Below are 25,856 nucleotides of genomic sequence, written 5' to 3'. Positions count from 1 at the left end.
AAATTTGACAGCTTCAACACTGCCAAGTTCATGATGGATCACTCTAACTCTAATTGGGAATATCAATGGGAGGATCAATCCCCAAGAGTCCAAGTTGTTAGATAGTGCACAACTGCCTCTTGGCCCAGTGTGTCAAGGAAGCCATGGGAGAGGCGATGCTTATCTTTATCTGGTATTTGTTAATGACCTGAAAATACACCTGAAGTGGAGGGGGCAATCACAGAATGATAACATTTAACATGATCTGAGTGTCAGAAAATATCCAAGACCGGGAGTCAGGTATGTAATGTTAAGAGTATGCATTAATTCAATGAAATGGGAGAACAACCAAACAAAATAAATTGAGGGAGAGGCAGGATAAGTACATTCCCAAAACCAATATGCACCGACTAAACAAACATGGCCCTAAATAGATTAACAAAGTAGAAGTGAGTTAAAGAGCAAAATGCCATGTATAAATCCTCCAGGGTTCACTGGAATAAATACACAAAGTGCAGAAACATATTAAAAGATTGATGAGCACAGCAAAGAGAACATGGAAAAAGACATAACAGCTGAGGATAAGCATAATAGTAAAACAATTCTTTCAGTACCACAACAGTAAGAGGGCAGTCAATGAAGGGATGTGAACAATAAAATATGTAAATGGACTTGAAACTGAGGATGAGCACAAAATAACAAATATTCTGAAGGACCACTTCCTCCAAGTATTCACAAGGGAAGAAATAAGCAACATGCTCTCTCTAGACAAAGATAACTGAAGTATAATCCATTACTTCACGATAAAATGTGATGGAAGTCCTAGACAGGCTCAAAACAATAAATCACCAAAGATAAATGGTATTTATCCCAGACTGCTGAGAAAGTCAAGGGAGGAGATTTGTGATGCGCTGACAATCATTACAAGGGTGTCAATGGACACTGCAAAGCTCCAGTAGATTAGAAACAGGCTAGTGTGCTGCTTATATTCAAACAGGCTGACAAAACAGACGTAGGCAATTACAGATCTATTAGCTTTACTTCCATTCCAATAAAGTAATAGGATAATCAGGAGTAAATTTGAGGATCATCTATACACCAATAATCTAGTTGACAGCAGTCATAGAATCATAGAAATTTACAGCACGGCAGGAGGCCATTTCGGCCCATCGTATCTGCGCCGGCTGACCAAGAGCTATCCAGCCTAATCCCACTTTACAGCTCTTGGTCCGTAGCCCTGTAGGTTACGGCACTTTAAAAAAAATACTTGGGTGTGCACTTAATGTGGTGAGGATTTCTGTCTCTACCACCCTTTCAGGCAATGAGTTCCAAACCCCCACCACCCTCTGGGGGAAGAAATTGCCCCTCATATCTCCTCTAAACATCCCCCCAATTACTTTAAATCTATGTCCCCTGGTTGTTGACCCCTCTGCCAAGGGAAACAGGACCTTCCTATCCACTCTATCCAGGCCCCTCATAATTGTATACACCTCAATCAGATCTCCTCTTAGCCTCCTCTGTTCCAAAGAAAACAGATCCAGCATCTCCAATCTTTCCTCATAACCAAAATTCTCCAGTCCATCCAACATTCCTGTAAATCTCCTCTGCACCCTTTCCAATGCAATCACATCTTTCCTGTAATGTGGTGACCAGAACTGCACACAGTACAGCTGCAGCCTAACCAGTGTTTTATACAGTTCAAGCATAACCTCCTTGCTCTTGTATTCCATGCCTCGACTAATAAATGCAACTATTCCATATGCCTTCTTAACCACCTTATCTACCTGGCCTGCTACCTTCAGGGATTTGTGGACCTACACTCCAAGGTCTCTTTGTTCCTCTACACTTTTCAGTGTCGTACCATTTAATGTGGATTCCCTTGCCTTGTTAGACCTTCCCAGATGCATTACCTCACACTTATCCGGATTGAATACCATCTGCCATTGTTCTGCCCACCTGACCAATACATTGATATCTTCCTGCAATCCGCAGCATTATCAACCACACAGTCTATTTTAGTGTCATTTGCAAACTTCTTAATCATACCCCCAACATTCAAGTCCAAATCATTGATATATACCACAAAAAGCAAGTGACCCAATACTGAGCCCTGCAGAACCCCACTGGATACAGCCTTTCAGTCACAAAAACACCCATCAACCATTGCCTCTAAGCCAATTTTTGGATCCAACTTGCCACTCTGCCCTGGATCCCAAGGGCTATTACTTTCGTGACCAATCTGCCATGTGGAACATTATCAAAAGCTTTGCTAAAATTTATACACATTACATCATACACACTGCCCTCATCGATCCACAAAAAATTCAGTCAAGTTAGTCAGACACGACTTTCCCTTAACAAATCCATGCTGGCTGTCCTTGATTAACCCAGGTCTTTCCAAATGAAGATTTATCCTAGTCCTCAGGATTTTTTCCAATAATTTTCCCACCACTGAGGTTAGGCTGACTGGCCTGTAATTATTCAGTTTAACCCTTTCTCCCTTTTTAAACAAAGGTACAACATTAGCAGTCCTCCAGTCCTCTGGCACCACACCTGTAGCCAGAGAGGACTGGAAAATGATGATCAGAGCCCCTGCTTTTTCCTCTCTGCTTCTAACAGCCTGGGATACATTTCACCCAGGTCTGGGGATTTATCCACTTTCAAAGCTGCTAAGCCCCTTAATACTTCCTCTCTCACTATATTTATCTCGTCTAATATTTCACACTCCTCCTCCCTCATAGCAAAGTCTGCATCGCCCCTCTCTTTTGTGAAAACAGATGCAAAGTATTCACTAAGAATCATACCCACATCTTCTGCCTCCAAACAGATTTCCTTTATGGTCTCTAATTGGCCCCACTCTTTCTCTAGTTATCCTCTTGCTCTTAATGTATTTATAAAACATCTTTGGGTTTTCCCTGATTTTACTTGCCAACATTCTTTCGTGCTCTCTTTACTTTCCTGATACCTTTTTTAATTGCATCACTGCACTTCTTATACTCTAGAGTATCTGCAGTATTGAGTTCTCGGTATCTGTCATAAGCTTCCCTTTTTATCTTTATCTTACCTTGCATGTCCCTCAACATCCTAGATTTGTTAGCCCCACCTTTTTTTTTTAAAAAGAGAACAAACTTGCTCTGTACCCTGAGGATCTCCTCCTTGAATGCCTCTCACTGCTCTGACACTGATTTACCATCAAGTAGCCGTTTCCAGTCCACTTTAGCCAAATCCCATCTCAGTTCAGCAAAATTAGCTTTACCTCAACTGAGAGCTTTTGTTCCTGGTTCACCTTTGACCTTTTTCATAACTACCCTAAATCTTACTGAATTATGATAACTAGCATCAAAATGCTTTCCCACTGATACCCCTCCACCTGCCTCTCTTCATTCCCCAAAACCAAGTCAGAATCGTACCCCTCTCTTGAACTGGCTAAAGAAGTTCTCCTGAATGCATTTTAGGAATTCCGCAACCTCTGTACCATTCCCACTACCTTTTTCCCAGTTAATGTTAAATAGTTGAAATCCCCCACTATTACAGCTCTATTGTTTTTGCACTTCACAGCAATTTGCCCACATATTTGTTCTTCTATCTCCTTGTGACTGCTTAGGCGTCTATAATACAATCCCAGTCGTGTGATCGACCCTTTTTTGTTCTTCAATTCAACCCATGTGGCCTCATTTGATGACCCCTCTAATAGTCAGCATTGATTCAGATTGGGAAATCCTGCCAGACCAAACTCCTCAACTTCTTTTAGGAATTAATAGTCTAAGTGGACTGTGGTAAGCCTTATGTGTTCTATCTTGACTTCCAAAAAGGCTTTTGATAAAAGTTCCACACAAAAGGCTATGAATTAAACTCAAAGTTCTGAGGTTGCAGGGTAAAGTCTAGGAATGGAGGATACATGACCTTTGGAACCACATCTTTCAGGCTCTTTTGGGATTCCTTGTAGTTCTCTAGCGCTGTCTCCACTTGTCACGGAAAGAATTTCTTCCAGGACAAGAATTATTTCTAAGAGCCGTGTTTGTAGGTCTACTGGAACACCTGAATTCTAAGCTAGGCATAGCATTGGAGCAGGATTTCTAATGCTGCAGACTGCAATCATGTGTCAAATAAATCAGTTACAGATTGCTGAAAAAAAGTCGTACTTTTGATTAGGATATTATATTGGCCAAGGACTTTCACAAACAACAGCACACTGTTGCATACAGTGGGCTTAATACTTTATTCTTGAGTATGCTGCATGATATTTTACATTTTTCATTTTGGAAATTAGTATACTGCTTATACTGAAAATTCCAAATAGATTGTGTAAATTCTTGATAATTTACTGAGCAATGACCTCAACAGAATGGATTATTTTAAAATCAGTTCTCAGCAGACTGTACCTCTCATCTGTGGTGGTGACAAGTCGATCCATGCTTTGCATTATTTCATCATCAGATCGATATGATGATGGTTGTCCTGGTGATCGGTTGATAGAGCTGCTGCTTTCAGATGTATATCTAGGGATGGTGAAAATGTTTGCAAAGAATTAAAAACACAAAAAGCATACACAAATTAATCTGCAATAGCACAGCTGTCCTTGGGAAAAGTACTAGGAAGTCAGTGTAGCCTGAAATTGAGCATCACATGCAGACATCTGCTCATGTCTCAGACAACTCTATAACTCAACCACAGCTTGGTCGAGCAAATAGATTTCCACTTATTTCTACGCACCCACATACACAATCAATAAAATGACAACATTGTTATGCCAGCAGTCTGATCAGTGTGGCTTCACAGTGGATGCAGCTCATGACACTAGACATAGTTTTTTTGGGATAAATCGTTTCCACTGGTTGGCGAGCCATTAACAAAAGGATAAAATTTAAGATGATCTCAAAAAGAATTAAGGGCAGGTTAAATATAATGACTTTATACAGAGGGTGGTTAGATTGTGAAATTATTTTCCACAACCTTGCTGAGCACAGTCCATAAATTTTTTGAAAGGGAGTTTGCTGCTTGACCAAGAGGGACATTAAAGGGTATAGGGAGCAAGCGGCAGACTGGACTTAGACTAGGTGGCTCCTGTTGAGAAATACACCAGTGAAATCTTGATAAGCCAAATTTCTGTTTCTGTGCTGTAACATTCTATTACTTTTAATTAAAAGTAGAATTTTGTTGGATTGCTTTCCAGAGGAGTGGCCCATGCTTTACTCCCAAAGCCACGTCTTAAACATTACCAAAATGTCCGTCTTGGCTCAGTGGTAGCACTCTCTACTCTGAACCAGAAGATCTCCGAGACGAGCACATAATTATAGACTAACACACCAGATGATGTGTTAAACCAAGGTCCTGTCTGCTCTCTCAGATGCATGTAAAACACACTCATTCGCTCACAGTGCAGTCTACAACTGAGACTTGCAAAACTGCTATTTGACTCTTGACCTACCTGTGGTGGTTTACATGAGTGGCCATAATCTCAATTTCTACAGGAAGAGTCAGCACAAAAATGTCCAGGGTGACAACTAGATCATTTAGATCAATCGATTTGACAGGGAAGTTCTCCAGGCAGTTGATAATTTCACCTAAATGAAGATAGTGAAACAATTAGAAAGAATTTCTGTATAATAACCAAAGACCAGTGGAGAGGGACTGTCATAAGAAACTGAGGAAGCTGATGCTCCAGGTGGAACAAGAATCTTACAATGTTCCAGATCTAAGCAGCTGGTTCTCTGTAATGGAACAGATAATTTATCAGCCCCAAAGTATTTCAGATTCATCTGCTCTAGCTTGCCTCAGTCAGATGCTGAAGCTGGGGCAATGTAGGAGTTCCTGTACTTCATCAAACTGATAAAATACACATGCTGGCCACTCATGGCTCACTTAAGTGGTCAGTAATATGGACTGAGTGATACTTCAAATGATTACCACTAGTCACACCACTACCTAAGACAGTAGGTCTGTGTAACAAGTGGATCCACAATTACTGTGCTGAGCGACATGACCCAGGTTTACATCTAAAACTCCCCTCATTAATGCCATGTCATCAAGGGGAGCTGTCAGGCAGGCAGGAAAGGAGAAGGGGGGAATAAGGCACTAGCCTCTGACTCATAGATAGCACATAAAAGTCCGACAGCAGCCCATCCTTTCAAGCAGGAATGGCAAGTGCCGCAGGGAAGGGGAGTAAATTGAACAATAAACTACAAGAACACATTATTATCTAAGCTTCCTTTTAAAAGCTAAGCTCTTTACTTACTAAGGCAAGTGGGCAGAGACTCCACTGGTATCGATTCTACCGAGAATGGCCCATGACACTTTTTCCCGCCAAGAGAGCAAGTGAGATGAACAAATAATGGTGGCATTTCCTGATCAGAAAAGTCTTGTTCATTTAAAGAATCTCCCCCAAGAACACTGAACGAATCATCATCCCTGTTCACAGTGTTGTTATCGGAGAGCGAGTCTGCATCCTGTAACTCCTTGTCAGATCTTTCCCGATATTCCACCTCCAGATCCGGATCGCTCTCTGTCACTACACAGTATCCAGATGTATTGCCTGTTGGATTTCAGAAAGTGAAGTCACAATAATGCAACATAGTGAAGTTAATTTAGCCTGTAAAGGCCTCAAAACTTAACATTTTAAATACTGGCCAACAGCTCCCAACTGAAAGGGCTGTTACGAGATGCAAGGCTGAAATTTTGATAACCACACTCAGGAACCATACCGGTCAAAATAAAATTTTTGGAGAATGAGTGGTGCAGTGTTAGTAGAACACTTTCATTTCATCTCAAGAGTTAGGTATTAATCATGGCTAGACTATTGTAATGAACATTAACATTCTCCTTGATGATTTTGAGAGCCCCAAGATGAATTATGAGTAATCTCAAACCAATTCCCAGTGAGCCCATCTCTCAAATCTGGCCAAGTTGGAAGTCTAACTCTGACAATCCGCAAGGATGGCTGCTATGGGAAAGGGAAATGTCATAATGGTGTAGTAGGAAGTGTTTGGAGTTTGAAATTAAGTCAAATTATTGATACAGTTTGGAGGGAGTTTGACTTTCCTGGAAGTGGTGGACGCCAACAATAGGCACAATATTTGGAATATATTCCATTCCCCAAGTTAACCCATAAACTACTGATTCAGAACGATACTAACAATTACATCAGTGAACATAACCTGCAATTAAACCACACCATACTGCAAAACTTCCAAACACCTTACCCTCCTCCCCTGCAATCTCCAACTCAGACAGATCAGTGTCCTCACTCTGTTTCCGTTCCCTTTCATCTTGATAAGTTTCTTCCTATAAATTTCAGAACAAAGTGTATTTGAGAAAATCTCGATTAGAGCAGTTACAGTTCTTCTCATTCATGCAGGCAAACATGATTAGATTCCCACTTTTAAATAACGACATATAGCTTGGAACACAAGCCATTGGCGGCCTTCAGATTGGAGCTCCATCCAGAGGAACATGACTTCTATCTGCCACAGAAATGCCCCTCAGCCTCAGCTTACTTTCCAGCCCCAGAGGCACTTGCATCCTGGAGGTGAGCTCCTTTGTCTCTGCTGCACCACTGAACCAAACTGGGGATGGAAATGTCCCCTCTGGGACTTGCTGCAGTGCAGAGTTGTCTGAAGAGAATGGTATTTAAAAAAAAGTTTGTGCTGCTGATGAGGCACGTGCATGGCCACACTGAAGCACGCTTGCTCAGGCCAATCATGATCATTCTTCTGAAGCCCCCTCGCCTGACTAAACAACACTGCTGCCTAATGGGCAGCCCATGTCCAATGTTCGATCTGGAGTGTGTTTCCCTAATTAGCATGCCATTTCCATGCACCCATCTACATTTTTGCAACCAGATCCATCCTGGTGAAAAGGAAAGGCTGGAGTTGGGAAAATATCGAAGCCTTATTTCCAGCCCATAACTGTTGGAAAACCAATGGAATAAAGCCAGAAAGCATAGCCTATTACGTATAATAATACCTCACCCTCATAACTGAGTATTTCCTTTTTTTTTTTAATTATAAAATTGGCAAGCCCCAAACATATTGAAGCGAAAGTTGCTGTCGGAGAGTTAAAAAATAAATATTGAATATCTGGAAAAAGGCAGCCAAGGTTGGAAATTATATACACTAGGTGAATCTGTATCTTTGTTTATGTCTTCTCTGCCCCAAATCATTTGAAGTCCCTCCCTAAACCTCTTCACCTTTCTATTTCTGTCCCTGTCTTTAAAATCTTCTCAAAACTATTGTATGTTCTCTTCTAACACCTACTCTGCTTGGTGCCATTTCCCTTTGGGCGTTTTACTATGTTAACGGAGCTATACAAGTTTTCCGAAGTAGTTGCAAAGCAGATTATGTCAACATTTAAGCATTCCTGAAAATGTCATAAATGGGGAACAATGCCTATAAATGGTACTCCACTCCTCTACTCCAACCATCAATTTAACATTGCATGGTACAGAGCACTTCTAGAAAAATGCAATAAACTTATGCAACTGTTGACATTACCAACATAAATAACCTTATCTAGTACAGTTCTCTGCTGACTCCTCCAAAGCCATCTGTTTTCCATTAATAGGAATGCCAGTCTGTAATTCGAGAAGAAATAGTGAAAAGTAGGCGCATGCATAATGTCTCCAGGCTGTTCCGAGAGAGGGGTGGGGGAAGATCAGTTTAGTTTCCCATTCTTCTTCACTATCCTGTAACCTGTGCTAGAAAGTCAGATAAGGACAGGTTTGCGCAGTTACGATGCTTCCCAATGAACAAGTACCTTGCCAGCAGTCATCGTCTCAACTCACACATGGAGCATGGCCATGTGGGTTAAGTACTGGGTAGCTGCCATTACCCATGAAAAGTACCCCGGAATAAATTAAAAGGAAAAAAAGTGGTATAGCACATCTCTCGTGAGGTTTAATCCTATTTGTAAGCATGTAACGTTTCTAATCAGGTTTCAGTTAACTTATAACCATACAGCATAGCCAATCTGCCCCTCAATGTGCTTAACAACATAGCTGATTTGCATATCTCATTGTGGATTGTCGTGGTTTATACCCATATAATATGATTTGTGGCTTACAATGCAGACAATCTGCATTTCTCATTAGAATCGCAATTTGTAGCCTAACATCATTTCTTTTCTAAAATCTCTGACTCAATTCCCAATTACAGTGCATATTTCAGGTCATAATAAACTTGCCTCTTTCTTAGCTGAAGGAGGACAGTAAAAGAAGTAATAAGGGTTTGAAGGCACGGTCTTGAAATGTTGCCGTCCAATCTCAAGGAATTTGTCCTGAAAAGACAAGTTTTAAAACAAGAAACAAGTAAAAACTGAGGTTTACATGAAAATATAGATTTATTTGATCACAATTACTGCTTTTAGTTTTAAACCTACTTTTCAACAATAGATGCAGTGTGAAGGATCATTAATTGAGAAGGCAGGGATAAACAGAAGTAATTACGTTAAAATCTAATATATTAGTCACTGTAATCACGCCGAAGCCCAGCACTAAACATTAGTTACCACAGATTTACTGAATGTCATCATTTGCATAATGCCTATGTAATCTCTTCAGTCTTTCGTGCACCCAGTCCACAAAATGTACCTGTGATCACTCTATCCACAAGAATGGTCACCCCACCCCCCACCCTTGGCTTCTAATGATTGCTCCGTTGCCCTAAAATTCATACATTCTAAAGCTATGGAAGTTGCCGTTAACTCTCAATGTAATACCTGAATGATTTTGTGCAAGTTAGGGTAGACCTCACACTGCTGGCTGGACTGAAGAAGGGATAAGGAAAATTCTGGATAGATTTTCTTCACTTTTGCTTCTTCGTGTGTCACTGGGGATGCAACATTGGACTGTACACTCTTCAAATCCTGTTCACTGAGGTCTTCAGTCTCTATGCTGGTAACAGAACAGAAAAGTATCAAGTGACCTCCAAAACTAAAATCTGACAATACAATGATCACGATTGCATGGGTGCTCCTTCACATAGAGATGACATGCATCTGCAGTCACTAAGTGCTAAATCTAATAATGTATCTACTCTGATACCCTCCCAATACTGTATGGTTTTGTTCATTCTTCCACATAAACTCTTGTACATTACAGATTTTACATATGTCTAGTACTGGTGTCTGTTATCACTTTTGTGAAATGTTTGGCAAAGTTTAATTCCATTGGAAGTGCTGTATAAATACATGGTGGTGATAGTGGTGATCTGGCAAAGGCTACTCAGTAATTACAAAAGCTGCTCAGATATTCACAGCTGCCTTATCTTGGTTGACAAGACTGACATGGATTCAGTAACTAAGGAAAAAGGTCAGTATGATTAGTCAGTGCTTCATCTCACACGGTCACCTGCCAAACAAGGACAAAAAAAATTCTCAGCAAGAAAATTTACGACATATTTAATCTGAGTCATCACAGGGACTCAGAGTTCAAACAGCTACCTCGTGTTGGGTAGAGAAAATCTGTGTTCAAAATAATTCATAACATTTTTGGAAAATAATTTCATTTTACTGGACAAGGTAAAGCTGCAGAGACCTGAGTCAAGTTAGCCTAATGAATAGACATGATTGTTTATTTATTGGTCATTTATCTTGAGAGTATCTGAAAAGTGTTCGTAGGGTATGTAACTCCCAGCTGAAATCTATGAAGCACAGGCATGGAAGTATAATTCAACTGACAGCAACTTTTGTCAGTTTCATCGCCTTTTTTTCTCCAGTTTATTGCTTCAATTAAATTCACATACACCGATTTAAAGTTGGTCCATGAAAAGTGAGGATTTAGATTTGGTCTCAGTTTTGCATAAAAACTACGAAGAAAATTAGACAGCTGTGAAGATCCGGAAACAAATTTCAGTGAAATTATGGAGAAAGGTTGATCTACTCATATACATGTTAATAGGGACATTAGAGACTTTAAGATTATGAAAGAGTTTGATAAAGTAGATGTAGAGAAGATGTTTCCATTTGTGGGGAAGACCAAAACTAAGGGCCATAAATATAAGATAGTCACCAATAAATCCAATAGGGAATTCAGGAGAAACTTCTTTACCCAAAAAGTGGTTAGAACGTGGAACTTGCTAAAACATGGATAGCATAGATACATTTAAGGGGAAGCTAGATAAGCAAATAAGGAAGAAAGCATAAAAAAGGCAATGTTGATAGGATTAGATGGTGGGAGGAGCCTCACATACAGCATTAATGCTGGCATAGACCAGTTGGGCCGAATGGCTTGTTTCAGTGCTATATAACAATACTGCTTAAGTATGCTTCAGTGTTAATGCATGCTTCATCTTTCACAGTTAAAGGAATACACAGTGGTTTTATTTGAAAAGTTGCTCGGGATCAAAACATTTCTATGTCAATAATTTCTATAGCAATCCTAAGGGACACAAAATGACAACTGAGGGAGGAAGGTAGGTAGAATTTTGAGTTCCACTGAATGCTTCCTCTGGTTTTCTCTTTACTAGCTACCTTAGAACACAGGGTGAATGATTGCCATGTTCCCTCACGGTCCAGTCTTTTTGGACTTATTGGGCCCAGGTTTCGGGCCGTGCCACCTGGACGCCCATTTTTCGCGCCACAAAGTGCGCCTAAAAAAAACTTACCTATTCTCCGGCTCCCTGCAGGTCCTCTGGAACTGGGCACGGCACAGCACAAGCTGTAGGGGGCGGAGCCAGGTCCCTGCGCTGAAAACAGTGCCGGGATCTATGCACATGCGCGCTACAGTGGGCACGCATATGCAGTAGCTCCAGGCGCCCAAAACTGTGGGAGGGGCCCGAAGCATGCAGCCCCTAGCCCTGGCCGAATGGCCTCACTGGGGCTGCGTGCATAAGGCTCCTCCCACCCGACCGGAACCCCGCCCTCCCCCCCCCCCCCGGTGACCCAACCTTTGCTCCGCCCCCCCCCCCCCTCCGACCCGACCTCCGCGACTCTCTCTCTCCCCCGCCCTCCCCAACCTCCGCAACCCCCCCCGACCTCCGGGACTCTGCCCCCCCCCACCCTCCCCCCCCGACCTCCGGGACTCCCCCCCCCACGGAACTCCGCAAACCCCCCCCCCCCCCCGCCCCGAGACCACCTACCTGTAAATCCAGCCCAAAGTCTTGGGCCCAGCCCTTCAGCCTCCTTCTCTCCCTCCACCCCCTCCCCTCTCCCCCTTCTCCTCCTCCCACCCCAGTTTCTCCTCCCCCCCTTCTCCTCCTTCCACCCCCCCTTCTCCTCCCACCCCCCTCCCCCTCCCCCTCCCCTCCTTCCCCCTTCCCCTCCCACTTCTCCTCCCCCCTTCCCCTCCCACTTCTCCTCCCCCCCCTTCTCCTCACCCCACACCCCTCTACCTCCCTCCTCCTTCCTCCCCCCCCACCCCCCTTCTCCCGCCCACTCCCCTTCTCCCCCCCCCACCCCCCTTCTCCCCCTCCCCTCGCTGTCAGAAACACAGACAGTGACAGACAGAGAGTGAGACACACACACAGACAGACAAAAAGATAGAGACACTGACAGAGACACACTGGGTGGGGCCGTCCCAGCACGCTGTTGGAGGACTCCCGGTGATGCAGTCGGTAAGTAGAAAATGTTTTATTTATTGATTTTTTTTTTTTTTAATTATTTTTTATTAATTTTTTTGATTGATTTATTGGTTGATTTATTGATGTATTTATCATTTATTATTGTTGATGGCTCTTTATTTGTAAAACTGAAATGTTTAATGTTTGTAAACTTCCCTTTAAACCCCCCCCCCCCCATTCCCTACTCCTAATTTGTAATCTACGCCTGATTTTCTAAAGTGTAGACAAGGTTTTTTCGAGCATACAAAAATCTTCACTTAATCCATTCTAAGTTAGTTTGGAGTAAGTTTTCACTGACGAAACTTTGAAAACAGGTGTAAGTGGCTGGACACGCCCCCTTTTGAAAAAAAAATTCTGTTCCAAAGTGAAACTGTTCTAACTGACTAGAACTGAAACAAACTAAATGTCGAGAATTAAAATTTCTAAGATAATCCATTCTAAACCAATTGCTCCAAAAAAAACAGGAGCAACTCAGATCGAAACTTGGCCCCATAATTGCTGACATTCAACTACTCTCAGTCTTTCTCTGCTGTTCTCTTCACAATGACTACTAGGCTGAAGTTTGTATGTAGCAATCAATCTGCAAGTCTAAAAATACAGATTTCCTCTTCTATATTAAAAATCCTGCCATATTTCAATCGGGCACTTCATTAAAACAGTGTTCTTCATACACTAGTTAAGCAAATAAGGATTGATGAATTTATATATATCCATAAGAACTGAGCATCCACAGTCCTCTGGGGTAGAGAATTCCAAAGATTCACAACCCTCTGAGTGAAGAAATTTCTCCACATCCAAGAACAAAATGGTAATAAAAGGTGAAACCGTCTTGAAAACGATATTTATATCTTTGGATTGCTTGCAGCATATTTCAGTGGAAATGAACATAAATAGTTCAAGTACATTTGTTAGATTATTTTGGGCAATGTCTTATTTATTCTTTGACCAAAATGTAAGCTTTATATACAATTAAGAATGTCCTTTAAACCATGAGGAAGGTAAAAGGGAAAGTAATCCACCTAGGGACCCTGTCCGTTTAAAAAAGTTTGCAAGTCAATGGTCTCCCCTTACTTTTCTGCATAAGACCTTGCTCTGAGCCACACTCTTGGCCCTTTGACAAGAGGAAGCTGCATCGAGACCAAAAAACTGCAAGAACACTGAAATGTACACAGTGAATAATAATCAGCTCACAACACAAGAAAAAGAACTGAAACGGACACAGGAAACGGGTAGTATAAAATCCACTTGTATAAAATCAGACGTATAAAATTCTTGGAGGGCTTGACAGGGTAGAGGTTGTTTTCCCCTGGCTGGAGGGTCTAGCACAAGGGGACATAGTCTCAGGATAAGGGGTCGGCCATTTAGGCCTGAGACGAGGAGGAATTTCTTCACTTAGAGGATTTTTGGAATTCTCTACCCCAGAGGGCTGTGGATGCTCAGTTCTTATGTACATATATAAATCAGTCCATCAATCCTCAGAGCTGCTTAAAACACATTTCCAACCGACTGCATGTTGTCTAAATGCTGATAGTGAATGGGTTTGTTAAAAATAAATGTTCAGAAGTTCAAAATCCCAAATTTAAACTAAGTTTTATTGCTAAATTTATAATTAGATCTTAGATTCTGGTACAGTTATAAGCAATCTATTCAGACTATGTTCAACATTTAGGAATCCAATGCTAAATTCAAAAGTCTGAAGTGAAGCACAATAATGATGAATGGATGTAGTTAGTATATTTTGTAAGTATAATGCATTATTTACTAAATGTGAAATATGTTTGTAGACGATCAATATTCATTATATTCCTGCTTTAAGCGCATCCACCCCTCACTTCATCCCGCCACTGATTGCAGAGCCTTTAGTCTTGCTCAACAGAACTCCCTCCGAAACCATAACGTTTTACAACACAGGAAGAGGCCATGCAACCCACTACAGCTCTCTGAAACAGCTATCCATTTAGTCCCATTCCACTGTCCTTTTTCAATACTCTTTCAAGTTTCTCCTTTTATAAATATTTACCCACTTCCCTTTTAAAAGCTATTTGGATTCTCCTTCTACTACAGTTTCTAGTAGGTTATTCTGTTGTTTCCAAAAAAGATCTCCCTCTCCTTCATTTTTTGGTGTTAAATTTATGCCTTGTAGTTACTAAGCAGTGGAACTCATTTTTCTATTAATTTTGAATATATGATCTCCGCTTAGCCTCCTTTGTTCTAATAGAGAGCCCTTGTTTCTCTAGTGTTCCTCATTACTGAAGCTCCGGGAACATCTTAGTGAATCTCTTCTGTACCCTCTACATGGCCTTAATATGCTTCCTAAAGCAAGGCGTCTAAAACTGGGCGCAATATTTCAACTGTAGCCTAATCAATGAATTAGTATACCTCTGATGACATCATCAGGACAATCCAATTAATATAGGAATAGAAATTAAGATAGTTTGGACAGTACATGTGAAGTGAAATTATTTATATGCTTTTACAGTACTTTAGCAAATTCTTTATTACTTGTCAGAAGTTAAAAGGTTCGAAAGTAGGGGGTTGCTTTATGGGAGGATCTGTAAGCCCGATATTACTAACCTGTTATCATTCCCCATGATTCAGGCCACATTAGCAGATGCTTAAAACCACTGTAGGTCCAACTTAAATTACAAATGTGCTGGCTAGGAGATAATCGGACAATTAGGAACAAGTTACCTTGAAGTAGATGCAAGAGTACCCCTCTGCACCCGCTCATCCTCAGGTTCTGCTCCTCCAATCACAAATGTTGTAGGATTGGATTCATGATCACTCCAAAGCTGCAGGTCATGACTTTCACGGAATGATCGGATGTGTCCACACAGTGTCTGCAGAAAAGTGGTGATATCGATTTCCTGTAGCAACTCCTCGCAGTAGTCCATAGCTGTAAGTAGGTCCTGAGAGCTGATGTAATAAGATTGTTGTAAACTCCTAAATACACCTTTAAGAGGAAAAGAAAATGGCATCTTAAAGATACAATTATGCTCAAAATAAGCATCTTCACTCTCACCAAATTTTTTATGGTCAATATTGTACTCATTACAGTAAGTGAAGCCAACGTTGGGAAAGAATCACTTTCCGCATATCTTGTTCAAACCAAGCAATCCCGCATCATGTATACCACAAGTTAAATTAACATTAAATCCATTAATATTTTCAAAAATGTACCTTAATCCAAACCACAAAAAGCACCCCTTACTGCACAGGCTAACATTTCCACTTCCAATAACCATCCACCTTTGTGGCTATTTAGCATTTGATAGATAACTCAGTATCAATGTGCACTCATTAAGAATTTAGACCGTGGGCAGAGTCTGAAAAAAATGCTTTTCCGTAGTCCCCTCTGTGGAAGTACTTCATATTCACACCAATATTAGTTTAGGGACCACTTATCACAAAAATCAATGTTCCCATCTTCAAAAAGTGAGCAATTTGCAGAAATTTTCATTAGAAAATAGGCAGAAATCTAGTCAAAATCCAGAGTGATGACATAATTGCGAGTTACTTAAATGACCAATCACAACTGCTGTATTTGTCAGTACCGCAAAATCAGCCAATCACGATCTCTGTACTAGATCGATTAATCAGTGACGACATGCACCGAAATAATGGTATGCTGCATGCACGTAATTGCGGGAGCCAAAGGCAACATCATTTATTTTTCAGACTCTAGTTGGATAAAGTTTGCCACGAGTACTCATTAGTGGAAATTTAGTGGAACTGAGGAAGTTAAAATAGCAGAGAATGCCATCGAAAGTTTAGATCTGAAGCTGGTTATTGCACCAGAAAGACTCGCAACAATCCCACATACGATTGAATATTATCGGCAATGCTACATGCGTTTCATTGATGAATCCAAAATCGACAGAGCCAAGAAGCAAGCAAGGGAAAAACAGAATGATGAACGTGAGTACACATGATTTTACAGTATTTCCTATGAAACTGTGTCAGCCTATAAATGTTTATATCCAACTTTCGTTCCTTAGTTCAATGGTTATGCCGTTTGATACATTCCATTTTGTGGGCCTGCTTCAGCCCATATACTTATTTTGGTGTAGATTGACTGACTCTAAACTTCTCACTCTGGTCATAACACGCACAAACACAGTAAAAAACAGTTTTTTGATGACCAAGGGTCATTGTCAGTGGGGCTGATTAGAATATCCATTTTATCATTCCTTCGCAGCCATTGCAGAATCAGTACAGAAAGAAGAGAGGAGGAGAGGAGTGAAGCCGCCACTAAGGTTCGACTGCTTCGCTCAAAGACGGCAGACCCCAAGGTTATACCTGCGAGGGCTTCCCATCTTCCAGTGCAGTGCCTTCTCTGCAAGAAGGACATGAACATTGTGGAGAGACACAGTCGAAAGAGACGGAGAGAGAGGTTGGTATAATGCGAGACTAAAACTGCAGGTAAGCTGCTCCTTGCAACAGAAACCCACAAAGATGAGGTTATCCTGTTGCATATCCATGGACAAGAAATTGCTGCCCTTGAAGCAAGGTCTCATCTTAGCTGCTACCAGAGCTACACCAGATTTCTGACTAGCCTACAAAAAGGCAACCCCTACCAGACAGGAATTAGGCATTTCTATCTATGGTACAGTGATAGAGGGCAGGATTGTAAAGAACCATGAAGTTCTTAGAACAACAAAGCTAAACAGTTTGTTTAGGAAATGCATTTTTGAGAGAAGGTATCGATGCTTCTTATAAAAATGTATAATCTTAAACGTAGAATGCAGAAATCGTACCCTTTCCTGAAATTTGTCAGATCATCACACAGTATTGAGAGTAATCTTGTTTTTGTCGAAGATCTTGCAACATAAGAAGTTACTGAGGAGGCAGTCGGAGATTTGCTTTCAGAAACAAGCACAAGTGAGCCCGACACAGATATCAGAGGATTGGATTTAAGACCTGATTGCAGACCCTTGTCCCTTGCTGCTCTGGCACTGAAGCATTTAATGAAAGAGAAGTCTGGTGTCGTCTCTCCGCTGAGATGGCCACCAAATGCCAAGGAATGAACTCTGGATGTGGCAAAGAATTTGGGACCAGATAAGCTTTTTAATTTCCTGGCATGGACAACGGGAATCACAAGTGAGTTTCTGGTAGACCACTCACAGGTAGCAGTAGATTACATCATCAGCCGCAAGATTATTTCTGTTTACCAAGACATCATGAATCTCGGATTGAAAGGGAGGAGGCTCATGCCAAAAAAACTCTGCTTTGGCCATGTCTATCAGACATATGACTGGCTCAGAACAGTTGATCGGCCTTCTGAATGCTCTTGGGCATTGCTCTTCAAATTCTCAAGTACGAAAACATGACACAGCGCTGGCTGAGCTCCAGATTCAACGAGGTGAGCAGTATATCCCACCCAATTATCAAGCCCAATGTACACACATCATCATCATAGGCAATCCCTTGGAATCGTCCTTCGGTGGTTGAACAGTCCAATACGAGAACCACAATCCCTGTCACAGGTGGGACAGATAGTCATCGAGGGAAGGTGTGGGTGGGACTAGTTTGCCGCACGCTCTTTCCGCTGCAGGCTCTCGGCGATGAGACTCGAGGTGCTCAGCACCCTCCCGGATGCACTTCCTCCACTTAGGGCGCTCTTTGGCCAGGGACTCCCAGGTGTCGGTGGGGATATTGCACTTTATCAGGGAGGTTTTGAGGGTGTCCTTGTAACGTTTCCTCTGCCCACCATTGGCAAGCTTGCCATGAAGCTGGTTTGGGACAACAATGATTTTGGAGAGGAGACATTGTCAGGAAAAGGCACAACTCACAATACAAATGGTATACTAATTCAAAGGGATGAGTCAACTGCAACGAAACAACCAAAACTACCGGCCTTGAAGAAAACAAATAAAAGATCCTTACAACCACCCCCCACAAATATTGACGACTGGAGGTCAAAGGAAAGGTCCACAAACATTCAGTGAGGGAGTACGATTGGAGCTTGAAAATCACATGCAAATCCAAGAAGTTGCACACCGTTTGTATAGTGTGTACTTCCTCAGCAAGTTGCCAGAGATGATGATGTCTTGCCAGAATGGACTCGTTTCAATACCCTGCTACAGAAAACTTCAATCCTACCCAAGTCAAACATTCCAGTCATCGATGCTAGCCCAACTGAGCTTAATACAATGTACATGATCTTATAACAAAGTGTTGATATTGCAGACAAGCTCGGACTGGATAAGATTGTCATAGTAATGGACCAGGCAATTTATGCAAAAGGCCAGGAGATTCGTTGGACGAACGCCCTCTTCATGCAGAAACTTATTCTTCGCATGGGGGAGTGTCATGCTGCAATGGCATTCATAGCTTGCATCAGGAAAAGATTTGCAGATGCCGATCTTCAAGACATCGAGTCTAAACTAGTTGCGGCAGGTGCTGTCAATGGTGCTGTACGTGGCCATCATTACAACAGAAATGTGAGAACTCACAAGATAGTGTGTGAAGTTCCAGTGATTGAGATGGCAGGCTTACACGGACACTCTACCAGAAGAGGAGCAAAACCTTGCTTACAATCTTGCATTTGGTCTTCAGACTGTCTGCCCCAATGATGATTTTGATGACATCATCAATTTGAGAGATTCGAGACACTCATCAGTTCTGGAGCAGTTACATCAGTATTGTTGAAAAAAAAATTGCTGCTATTTATCAGAACAACCAGAGTAATCTGCTGGGATTTTCATCTGTCAAGTGTTCACTCCATGATGCGTGGTTCTTCTCGTATGACCAGGTCAACTATGCCAGGTATCTTTCAGCTTATTGGCTCGAGATGTGCAGCTTGAAAGAGAGTTATCCCGATATCATTGCAGAGCTACAAGCAGGACAGTTTGTTGTCCAGAGACAGCAAGAATATGGCTTCTCTCAAACTGCATGTGATCAAGTTATAGAACAGATGGCAAACAGCGACTCCAAGACAAAGGGAGGTTTGACAGGATTCACTTTCAAAAAGGGAGATGTACAAAGATGGATCTTGTCACAGCATGAAAGGGCTGCTATAAGCAGAGAATGCCAAGAGATGGTTGGTCATAGAACATCAACAAGATCTCGCGTTGACTTGGACAAGACAAGAAGGGAGCGTGATGAAAAGGATGTGAAGAATGTTATGGACACGATTCAGAATATGGTTAATCTTTTTGACCCTTTCTTGGAGACAGATGAGTTTTGTCACATTACATTAGGCCAAGTTGCATCAGCACCTGTAATCAAAGCCCTTACAGAGGCCAAGGAAAAGGGAGAGCAAGCATTCATGACTTTTTGTCAGAAGCAACTACAAAACCAAGGTGTCAGCTTTCATGAACATGTCAAGAAGATGAAACTGAAGACTTTCAAGGACTCAGGAAAATCTACCATAATGAAAGTAAAGGGTAGAGCGATTGCTCTGAAAGCAGATAGGAACTTATTTGCCAGACTAATAGTTGTTGGAACCATGAGAAATGTGGACATCGAAGAGATGCTGGTTCATACGTTCAGACTATTGGCCTTGCATCCAGCTAATCATGATGGATCCATCAAGACAAACAAAGCCAAACTCTTACACTTTCTCGAGGCGTCAGTCAACCCACCCCCTACCATTGATGGGATCCCAAGTGGTTCAACACGGGTGTGGGTATGGCATTGATTCAAGTCATGAAACCACAATCAACATTTTGACAGTTTGCTGACCAAGTACTTAAAGTTCTTGAGAGACAAGCAAAGATGAATAAGTCCAGAGTGATCCACTTTGTTCCACACAGATACAAGACCAACAGCATCAAAAGTGGTGAAAGGGGACAGAGGTCAGTTGGAGGAACGCAAATCACCAAAATCTTCTCTCCTGACCAGAAATTCCAAAGCAGTGAACAAAATTTCTGACTTGCGGTGACCACAAAGAAAATCTTCTCCAATTCCTCTATAAAAGATGGTGTAAGTCTGCAAAGGAGATAATTGATGATGTAACATTCTTTGTTGGACACAGAAGTGAGTGTCATGCTATACGTCAGAATGACAGCAAAACAGATCTGGAGGTGGTACCAATCCCAGCACTGCTCTCCAACCAGGAATAAGCCAACACATGACTATTGCATCACAGCGCATTTGTTGCCAGTTCCAGTGAGCATGTCATCATAAACAGTCCTGACACTGATGACTTTGTACAGTACTTGGTGTTCTGCAAGGACATTGATGCCAAACTCTACTCTCACACAGGAAAAGGAAACAGCACGCGTACAATAGATGTTCATTGCATCTTTGATCACTTTGGGAAAGATGTATGTGCTGCTCTCATAGGGTTTCACTGTTTTTCAGGATGTGATTCAGTGAGTGCCCTGTATGGAATAGGGAAGGTGAAATCAGTGAAAATCCTGATAGTCAGCAAAGAGCACTATTAGACATTTGAGAAGTTAGCGACCTCGTTTGCGGTTTCACAATCCTTTTGTGAAGAACTAGAGACATACACTTGCGAACTCTATGGGCAGAGTGGATGCAGAGATATGAACCAGGTCAGATGTCAAATGTTCAAGACCGAAAGTTATGCAGAGAAGTGCTTGCCACCAAATAAAGATTCACTGTACAAGCATATACAGAATGCCAATTACCAGTCTGCAATTCACAAGCAATGTCTTGAGAACCTGTCGGAAATCCCATCTCCAAAGGACCATGGGTGGATACCTGAAGATGATGTACTTGTCACAGACTGGATGACACTTCCTCCAGCATCAGCAAGTGTAATGGAGCATGCACATTGTTCATGCAAAGAAGTTGCTCTTGTCGTCTCAATAAGCTACCTTGCACTGACATCTGCGCGTGTGTAGGTTGTGAGAATGTTGCATCTTTGCCCAAGACTTCTAGGACTGAGGAGACAGATACCCTTGATTCTGATGATGATTCATAGATATGCATTCCTTTTCAGCTATTAACTTTTTAAATGATCATGATCCCAAAGAAAATCTTCACCAGTTCCTCTATGAAAGATGGTGTAAGTCTGCAAAGGAGATAATTGGGGATGTAACATTCTTTGTTGGACACGGAAGTGAGTGTCATGCAAAACAAATCTGGAGGTGGTTTTCATGATTTTCAGTACTTCTAACTTTAAAAAAATCAATACTATTACTTTTATTATTATTATAATTACATGGTTGACAAATGAGTGCGAGTCTTCATCTGAAATGTCAAGAAGTGTGTATGAAATAAATGGCTGCTATGGTAATTTCTTTCTTAGCAAAGGATATGAAAATAAAATTTAGATTTATGTATAATTGCACTATATGATGCATCCAGACCTCAGAAGTCCTCAGTGACACTTCTTTTTACCAATTCTTACACTATCCATGCTTAAAATTTAGCAGGAGCACTGATATGTCACAGTTGCTAGGGAAAATAAAGTTCATAGCAACCATTTTTATGGTTTTTCCTTGTTTTTGGCCATTTCTCGGTAACACTCAATTTTCAGACTTGGGAACATTTGGTTTTTGCTTCAGATACATATCTTTAACATATTTAGCATGGTTCTAGGTACTTCCCACACGGAGACTACGGATCTAAAAATCTAGGCAAGAAAACAGGCTTTGGCCCATGGTCTAATTAACTCAAACAAGAACAACTTGTATTTATACAGCACCTTTACAGATCCAGCTATCGTGCACCACTGTTAGTCAGAGTATACCATTCATGATTTTGACTCGGGTAGTTTTGAAGTTGTGCGAAGGGCAGATGTTTTTTTTTTAAAAAGAGAGATGAAAGGCAATGACATGCTTGAGGACCTTAGAAAGGTATAGGAGGTTGGAGGTAGGAAGGTAAGTAGTGAGGACAGATAGGTGGAGGATGTTTTTTTTTGAGGAGTGGTGTTATGATGACATTTTTAAAGGGAAAGGGCTGGTGCCTGAGGAAAGTAAATCATTCGCGATGTTGACTAACATAGGGGCCAGGATGAATCGTTGAGTAGGAAGGGGATTGGGGAGTGGAGGTGAGTCTCATGGATGAGATTAAATTGGAGTGGTCAGGCAAAATGAGAGTGAGGTACAGCCCTGATCGTTGCTCACTTAAGTCCAAGGGACACAGACTTGAATGGATATGGCAGACAACTGGTTTAGCCTTTCACCGCCAGATATAGCTGGACCATGTAAAGAATGTAAAGATAAACCCCGGCTTCTATTCTCCACTGCAAACCGCCTTTTTAACACCCTCTCCCCAGTCTCCACCCTCGCCTCCAAAAATAAGTGTGAGGAGCTTATGGACTTCTTTGTCTCGAAGATGGAGCCCATCCGTTCGCTGCCTCTGCCTCGTCCCTTCCTTCCCCCCGTTCACCAGGTCAAACTTTTTCTAAGCATCCCCCCTGCCCTAGCCCCGACTTCACATCTTTCTCCAGCTTCTCTTTCTCCAGCTTTCCCTTCGGTCTCACCTCATGACCTTTCCGAGCTCATCCTGTCCATGGGACCCACTTCCTGCTCCCTTGACCCTATTCCCACCAAACTGCCGACCACTCAACTTCCTTTTCTAGCTCCCAAGTCAGCTGACATTGCTATTTGTTCTCTCCTCAGGTAATATCATCCTCTCCCTCAAATCTGCCGTCATCACCCCCTCCTCAAAAAAACACGCAACCCCCTCCATCCTTGCAAACTACCACCTTCCAACTTCCCTTTCCTCTCCAAGTGTGTTGTGGCCTCCCAAATCTGTGCCCATCTTTCCCGCAATCCCATGTTTGAATCCCTCCAATCCGGTTTCCCCGTCTGCCGCAGTACCAAACCGGCTCTCATCAAAGTCACAAATGACATCCTTTGTGACTGACAAAGGCAAACTGTCCCTCCTCGTGCTTCATAGAAACATAGAAACAAAGAAAATAGGTGCAGGAATAGGCCATTTGGTCCTTCGAGCCTGCACCGCCATTCAATGAGTTCATGGCTGAACATGCAACTTCAGTACCCAATTCCTGCTTTCTCGCTATACCCCTTGATCGCCCGGGTAGTAAGGACTACATCTAACTCCTTCTTGAATATATTTAGTGAATTGGCCTCAACAACTTTCTGTGGTAGAGAATTCCACAGGTTCACCACTCTCTGGGTGAAGAAGTTTCTCCTCATCTCGGTCCTAAATGGCTTACCCCTTATCCTTAGGCATTGACTCCTGGTTCTGGACTTCCCCAACATTGGGAACATTCTTCCTGCATCTAACCTGTCTAAACCCGTCAGAATTTTAAACGTTTCTATGAGATCCCCTCTCATTCGTCTGAACTTCAGTGAATACAAGCCCAGTTGATCCAGTCCTTCTTGTTATATCAGTCCCGCTATCCCGGGAATCAGTCTGGTGAACCTTCGCTGCACTCCCTCAATAGCAAGAATGTCCTTCCTCAAGTTAGGAGACCAAAACTGTACACAATACTCTAGGTGTGGCCTCACCAAGGCCCTGTACAACTGTAGTAACACCTCCCTGCCCCTGTACTCAAATCCCCTCGCTATGAAGGCTAACATGCCATTTGCTTTCTTAACTGCCTGCTGTACCTGCATGCCAACCTTCAATGACTGATGTACCATGACACCCAGGTCTCTTTGCACCGCCCCTTTTCCTAATCTGTCACCATTCAGATAATAGTCTGTCTCTCTGTTTTTACCACCAAAGTGGATAACCTCACATTTATCCACATTATACTTCATCTGCCATGCATTTGCCCACTCACCTAACCTATCCAAGTAGCTCTGCAGCCTCATAGCATCCTCCTCGCAGCTCACACTGCCACCCAACTTAGTGTCATCCGCAAATTTGGAGATACTACATTTAATCCCCTCGTCTAAATCATTAATGTACAGTGTAAACAGCTGGGGCCCCAGCACAGAACCTTGCGGTACCCCACTAGTCACTGCCTGCCATTCTGAAAAGTACCCATTTACCCCTACTCTTTGCTTCCTGTCTGCCAACCAGTTCTCAATCCATGTCGGCACATTACCCCCAATCCCATGTGCTTTAACTTTGCACATTAATCTCTTGTGTGGGACCTTGTCAAAAGCCTTCTGAAAGTCCAAATACACCACATCAACTGGTTCTCCCTTGTCCACTCTACTGGAAACATCCTCAAAAAATTCCAGAAGATTTGTCAAGCATGATTTCCCTTTCACAAATCCATGCTGACTTAGACCTATCATGTCACCTCTTTCCAAATGCGCTGCTATGACATCCTTAATAATTGATTCCATCATTTTACCCACTACCGATGTCAGGCTGACCGGTCTATAATTCCGTGTGTTCTCTCTCCCTCCTTTTTTAAAAAGTGGGGTTACATTGGCTACCCTCCACTCCATAGGAACTGATCCAAAGTCGATGGAACGTTGGAAAATGACTGTCAATGTATCCGCTATTTCCAAGGCCACCTCCTTCAGTACTCTGGGATGCAGACCATCAGGTCCTGGGGATTTATCGGCCTTCAGTCCCATCAATTTTCCCAACACAATTTCCCGACTAATAAGGATTTCCCTCAGTTCCTCCTCCTTACTAGACCCTCCGACCCCTTTTATATCCAGAAAGTTGTTTGTGTCCTCCTTAGTGAATACCGAACCAAAGTACTTGTTCAACAAGTCTGCCATTTCTTTATTCCCAGTTATGACTTCCCCTGATTCTGACTGCAGGGGACCTACGTTTGTCTTTACTAACCTTTTTCTCTTTACATATCTATAGAAGCTTTTGCAGTCCATTTTAATGTTCCCTGCAAGCTTCCTCTCGTACTCTATTTTCCCTGCCCTAATCAAACCTTCGTCCTCCTCTGCTGAGTTCTAAATTTCTCCCAGTCCCTGGGTTCGCTGCTATTTCTGGCCAATTTGTATGCCACTTCCTTGGCTTTAATACTATCCCTGATTTCCCTTGCTAGCCACGGTTGAGCCACCTTCCCCTTTTTATTTTTACGCCAGACAGGGATGTACAATTGTTGTAGTTCATCCATGTGGTCTCTAAATGTCTGCCACTGCCCATCCACAGTCAACCCCTTCAGCATCATTCGGCAATCTATCCTAGCCAATTCACACCTCATACCTTCAAAGTTACCCTTCTTTAAGTTCTGGACCATGGTCGCTGAATTAACTGTTTCATTCTCCATCCTAATGTAGAATTCCACCATATTATGGTCACTCTTCCCCAAGGGGCCTCGCACAACGAGATTGCTAATTAATCCTCTCTCATTACACAACACCCAGTCGAAGATGGCCTCCCCCCGAGTTGGTTCCTCGACATATTGGTCGAAAAAACCATCCCTAATACACTCCAGGAAATCCTCCTCCACCGTATTGTTTCCAGTTTGATTAGCCCAATCTATATGCATATTAAAGTCACCCATGATAACTGCTG

The 25,856-nt window shown here is 42.2% G+C and overlaps 1 protein-coding gene across 1 annotated transcript in view; it reads right to left on the bottom strand.

Moving 5' to 3' along the window:
- The window catches only part of szt2 (SZT2 subunit of KICSTOR complex), a 259,721-nt gene that overhangs the window by 166,356 nt on the left and 67,509 nt on the right, over window positions 1-25,856 (bottom strand). Inside the window, exons 29-35 of the mRNA XM_070886683.1 lie at window positions 15,222-15,483; window positions 9,691-9,865; window positions 9,157-9,249; window positions 7,179-7,260; window positions 6,215-6,511; window positions 5,408-5,543; window positions 4,362-4,478 (exon numbers count right to left, since the gene is read on the bottom strand). Of these exons, the coding sequence (XP_070742784.1) occupies window positions 4,362-4,478; window positions 5,408-5,543; window positions 6,215-6,511; window positions 7,179-7,260; window positions 9,157-9,249; window positions 9,691-9,865; window positions 15,222-15,483 (1,162 nt within the window). The remainder of the gene's footprint in view (window positions 1-4,361; window positions 4,479-5,407; window positions 5,544-6,214; window positions 6,512-7,178; window positions 7,261-9,156; window positions 9,250-9,690; window positions 9,866-15,221; window positions 15,484-25,856) is intronic.

The sequence above is a fragment of the Pristiophorus japonicus genome, chromosome 8 (assembly GCF_044704955.1).
Source record: "Pristiophorus japonicus isolate sPriJap1 chromosome 8, sPriJap1.hap1, whole genome shotgun sequence".
In the NCBI taxonomy this organism is placed as follows: Eukaryota; Metazoa; Chordata; class Chondrichthyes; family Pristiophoridae; genus Pristiophorus; species Pristiophorus japonicus.
Note: the sequence above shows the minus strand (reverse complement) of the source record. Positions and strands in the feature narration are given on the sequence as shown.